The following is a 5,477-nucleotide window of genomic DNA, read 5'->3' on the forward strand; positions in this document are numbered from 1 at the left end:
AAAAAAAATATACTATACTGTACAACGAGTATTTTTCATATATTATGTTTACATAAATGTTGTCTAACTAATGTAGAATTGTAGACGCGGTTGTTGGTGGTGTTTGTGGGTTCAAACATATATAAAATGTAGACATTTTTGTTGTGACTTATAAAATATTGGACTACCATACACGGAGTAACCACTTCGTCACAAAATTTGATAGATTTAGTTCAAGGTTGTGTGTGATAACAGATTATTTGACATCAAATTCGGGCAGAAATAGAGGGATTTACTATTGTCATGCCAAAATCTGTTTTGGTTTGTTAATGAAAATCCTCAATCCTGACGACATTTCTTTGCTCGCTGTTACTCCGTGTTACAGGCTTACAGCATTCGAAAACCTTAACAAACCGACAAATCCAGCAGCAATGTCGAAAACACGTCTCAAAAGACAAAAGAGTAGGCAAAAGCGAGAATGTAGTCTTAGGTACAGGCTTACAACAGCCACCACTAGTTTTATGTTGTAATATTTCAACTGATGCACAAAATGCTGTTGGTGTCGCATTCTCGAGTTTGATGGTTAAAGTTGAGCTCTCCAGTCAGGTTCTGCACATTGTCAAGAATTCAACATATAATGGCTTAGACTGAGTGCAAGGCCAATTGCCAAAACAAGTAAATCATAGGACAAATTCAACATATAATGATTTGGATGTAGGAAGAATGACGAAGTGAGTAAGTTCACAGTTTCATACCTAAATAAGATAGAAGGTCTGAGAGCTCTTCAGTCATTCCGCCACCAGCAAATTTAAACAGTTGCTCGCAAATCACGTAATGCTCATCAGAAAACCTGCATAAGAGTAACCAATTGTTTCATCTTTAATTGATGCATTAAACCTGTCAAACTTTCTCGGCAATCCAATAATGTCTGTTCGAGTAGAACAGATACAGTGAAAGAAATTCATGAAATCGGCTTTTATTCTGTTTGAGTGGGAGGGCGCAAAATAAAGTTTCGAGAATCAGGAAGAGAAAAATCTTACATATTAATAGTACCATTATTCGGGACAATCTCAACTTCCTCTTCTTTCACAATTTCAGCACCAGTTCTTGGGTCCATCTTGTACTGAAATCTGCAGACAGCATAGTGAAAGAAGCAACAAAAGCAGTCGGTGATTTATTATCGAACGATTAACAAAAGCAACATTGAAACATATCATCGATCTCCAACAGAATTACTCGCCCTATAACAAAACCTTTACCTCTTCTTTCTGTCCTTCGTAACTTGCTCGTAAGTACCCACGCCATCCTTCTTGTCTAGGAGAATCAGACTCTGAGTAAAATCGCACGTGAACCATGATAGCCAAAAGCCATTTAGCCCGTGTGTTTCAATTTGCTTTGTACTTGGATCATATGACACTAACTTTGCTCGTTCACCCATCCCAAGTACCTCTCCACTCTTCCTGAGACAGTGAATCCAATTCAAACATGTCGGTTCCAAATCAATGTTAACCATTTGGCACCATGACTTCCCTACTTTATATTCTTTCTTGACCCAAATCTCACAACGTTTCATTTGTCTCCCCGTTAAATTATCCTTCAGCTCGGAGCATAAAATCGACAGTTTTCCATCATAATGAGAAACACTCAGATTGAGAGTGTTCACCTTGCTAAGCGGCTCGGGTACCTTCATTTTTTTAAACTTCTCTTGCTCGACATCAAACAACATAAGCCAATTCTTTAGGAAACATCGGGTTTTATCATCCCTCTCCCAAGAAATCCAATGAATATTACCATTCAGGAAACACTGTGACCACCTCATATTACACACACACATATTAACCACAGATTCACCGGAAATCCACCTCCATTTCCCTTCTTGAACCGAGTATAGCTCAACCATTGGAGGGGTCGTGTCTAAATTATCCTTCCCACGTATATAAACCAGTCTCACCACTTTGTGATCACCCTTCTTAGAATCATACCCGAAACCTAACATAGATATAAAGTCACCTACTGTTGAATTGTGTGTGGCTAAAGGAACGGGAAGTTTAATGTACTTGTGGATGAAGGGGTTCCAAAGAAGTACGACATAAGTGTGACCCTCATAAAATAGGTCGTCAGAGAGGCACAACAAACCATTAACGGAGCCTACAACACGGAAATGGTGTACCTTCTTTGAAGCCATAAAGGGACTAGTGAAGGTGTGGTGGATATCTAGTTTGTCTCCTTTTGATTCAGGTGAATCAAGAAAGAGAGTGTACCGGTCTTCTTCTTCCCCCTCTTCTTCTGGGTAGGTGGTGATCTGCCTGTACATAAGGAGGGTATTGGCAGCATTTTGAGAGTAATGTTTGAGATGAGTGGCAATAAAAGACGATGAAACAATTTGACTGTTCCAGGGTTTACAGACACAACGACATCGCCCCAGAGTTTTCACGGGAAGGCGTTTCAGGATTTCTGACCAAACTTCACGAGTGATATGTTTGTTTAAATCAGACATTTCAGAGCAGGGAATTTGTGCATCAATTCCAGGTTAACCTGGAACAAAGTACCATTAAAAAAATACATCAAAATACTTAAAAGCCTTATTCCTTCTCCCATAGAAAGCACATCAAATAGACCATCAAAATTCTGAGTGGGACATTTCGATGAAAACCAAGAACGAGATAACGAAAAAGCTCATTCTTTTTGTTCTGAGAATTTCGAAACATAATAACCAGCTTTTCCCTAAAAATCGGCCATGGAAACTTCAAAAGGGTAATATAGGTGATCAAGTGAACACGTGTAGCATTGTGAAAACGTAACAATAACTCACAACAAGATAGCCAAAAAGACTCATTAATGAAGCAACGAACACTGATAACAGTAAGTTAGTACAGTAAATGCAGTGTCAAATTGAAGCAACGAACTGCCACAAGCTCATATCCTTGCTTTTTACTAGTATATACTCTAGTATAAATCAAACTCACTATTCAAGGTGTTTGATTTACTTGGTCTTTCTACACAAATTCTTGTTTACAATAACCGTTGTAATAAGAATAAGAGTTTTTTGTCAAAAACTACCTTATATTTAGGGGTATTTGTAAAAAAACTACCTTATATTATTTTTCTTGTTTTAGACTACCTTTGTTTTCTCATTTTTTGGTCAAAAACTACCTACGCTGAAAATATGGCGAGATTTGGTCGATTTAGTGACATTAACCTATCTCACATGACTTTCTTAACATCAAACAACAATGATCAACTGCGTCCAAACCAAAATTTAACTTCAGATAAGCAAAATTAATAAATTTCACATTTCAATAATAACTACAAGCATCTACTAAAGTTTAGCGTAAGTACTTTATGACTTCCCAAAATCGGGCCTTAGTAAGATTAAAATATAAAAGAGTCATGTGAGATATGTTAAAGCCGTAAAATAGACCAAATATGTCTAGATTCTTAGCGTAGGTAGTTATTGACCAAAAATAAAGAAAACAAAGGTAGTTGAAAACAAAAAAAATAATATAAGGTAGTATTTTTACAAATACACCTAAATATAAGGTAGTTTTTGACAAAAAAACCCTAAGAATAATTTACAATGGAAGTATAAATCCATCCAAACAAACACTTTTTTGGGTTCGTTGTAACTTAGAACGGTTGTAAGCAAGACTTTCTAGTCTTTCTAATATAAACTCACAATCCATCAAAAGAACCATCAAACTTTATGATGCTATGAAGTGCATCTGCTCACAGTACTGTCGGACGGTTACAAGTTCTCCGTAGTCCATACCTTCCTACAAGCCACTTATCAATACCCACTTCAATCAATTACAGTGACGTTACCGATGTTGTGATAGAGGGATTAAAGGTTATTGATTACACTATACAAAGTAGATTATGTACAACTAATGTGACAGAAACGAAAGTTGTCAGCTTTATCAACAATGGTTATATGTACACAGCTTCAATGGCGACAATAAAGTTGTTGACTAACCCTAATTGCACATTTAGAATCAATTGAAAACAATACACAGATTCAATCGGATAATGAAATGTAAATTTTTGGGGATTCAAACAATCAAGTAGAAATATGATAATAATTGAAACCAAACAAGAATAATTAACTGTAATGTATAGCAATGAACTGAAAAATTGAAAAAAAAAAATCAAAATCCAAACGATAAAAACCCTAAATAAGGATTAAGACGAGTTAGAGGAGCGGACAAGTACCCGACGAATTAGAGGAGCAGTGATGATGGCGGGGGTGATGGAGGAGCAGCGATGATGGGTTTTAGTGAAAAGTTGTAGATGGGTTTTGCGCCAAGTTACTGGAAGTACTTGCAAGTTTTGCGCCAAAACGTTTTTTTGTGTTTTGCTAGTTAGGCTTCTTTAAGACGATACTATTCATATGAGCTTGAAATGAGTCAAATTCATATTGAGCGTTTGTTCGGAAAAAAATAAAAGTTTCATTAAACTCAATATGGGTTTTTCATACCAAGGGGAGGTGGATATGAGATTGATATCAATAGATATTAAATAATAAAACCAAAAACCAAGAAAAAAACTTTTATGGAATATTTTAAATAAAACTTTTTTTACATTTATTTGATCAAATCTTCATTTTCATGATTTTTCAATATCAAAATGATTACTTTTAATGTTGTATTTTAGATTTTTTTTAACTTTGATGAAATTCAACCTCATTCCACCCAAATTTGAAACAAACATAGAGTATGAGAAATCAAGTTCCAAACTCATACCACCCCGGTATGATTTCTTATTCCAAACTCATACTCACGCGCGAACCAAACTCACCCTTAAGCGTTTTAAAACGAATTAAACACACACCACTTTTATATACTCCAAGAATGCATAGAAGAAATCAATATATTTGTCTTATACTCCCATACAAGTGGTATGATACTTGACCAGTCTAAACTTAAAATGGAAAGTAACTATAAGATATAAGAATTATGTGTGAATAAAACTTGTATTACATTGTGACAGAGATGTACATATATATAGCGATACAAGGTAGGTGAGCTAAGATATTTACAAATATATGCAAATTATAATCTTCCTATTTTACAATATGGACACAATCAATTATCCTTGATTGTAGGTGATAATTGATATGGTGAAGGATTATTTGCTTGGCTGATAATACTTGTTTGATTTGGATTGATATGGTTAATACGCCCCCGCAAGATGGACGTCCGATGCGTTAGACCAATCTTGTTTCGTAATTCGTGATATTGTGTCTTGTTTAGCGGCTTTGTGAGGATGTCAGCCAGTTGATCCTTGCTGGCAACATGTTGGATGCGAACTTGACCATGTTGCAGCTGTTCTTTGACGAAGTGGAAGGAGAGGGCCATGTGTTTCATTCGAGAGTGAAACACGGGGTTCTTGGCATATAGAGTGGCGGATATATATGTTGTCGCAGAAAATGGTTGGAGGTTTGCTAACAGTGATGTGAAGCTCGGTCAGAAGGTTGCGAAGCAGAGAGTTTCAGTTGTGAC

General features: G+C 36.1%; 1 protein-coding gene across 1 annotated transcript; it reads right to left on the reverse strand.

Annotated features, from left to right (window-relative positions):
- Positions 1–250: 250 nt before the first annotated feature.
- On the reverse strand, positions 251–4,322 carry LOC141647350 (F-box/kelch-repeat protein At3g23880-like). Its single transcript, XM_074455493.1, has 5 exons — positions 4,189–4,322; positions 1,239–2,514; positions 1,020–1,109; positions 735–829; positions 251–588 (listed from the first exon to the last, which is right to left on the reverse strand). Exons 2-5 carry the CDS (start codon positions 2,474–2,476, stop codon positions 563–565), a joined length of 1,449 nt encoding a protein of 482 aa, XP_074311594.1. The 5' UTR covers positions 2,477–2,514; positions 4,189–4,322; the 3' UTR covers positions 251–562.
- Positions 4,323–5,477: the final 1,155 nt, after the last annotated feature.

Source organism: Silene latifolia, chromosome 3, assembly GCF_048544455.1.
Source record: "Silene latifolia isolate original U9 population chromosome 3, ASM4854445v1, whole genome shotgun sequence".
Taxonomy (NCBI): Eukaryota; Viridiplantae; Streptophyta; class Magnoliopsida; order Caryophyllales; family Caryophyllaceae; genus Silene; species Silene latifolia.

Excerpts from the sequence above, each read along its gene's own strand:
- LOC141647350 (XM_074455493.1), bottom strand. The coding sequence starts at position 2,476 with ATGTCTGATTTAAACAAACATATCACTCGTGAAGTTTGGTCAGAAATC. Across the intron at positions 830-1,019 it reads AATAATGGTACTATTAATAT|GTTTTCTGATGAGCATTACG; the intron begins GTAAGATTTTTC and ends ACTCTTATGCAG. Across the intron at positions 589-734 it reads AGACCTTCTATCTTATTTAG|AACCTGACTGGAGAGCTCAA; the intron begins GTATGAAACTGT and ends GACAATGTGCAG.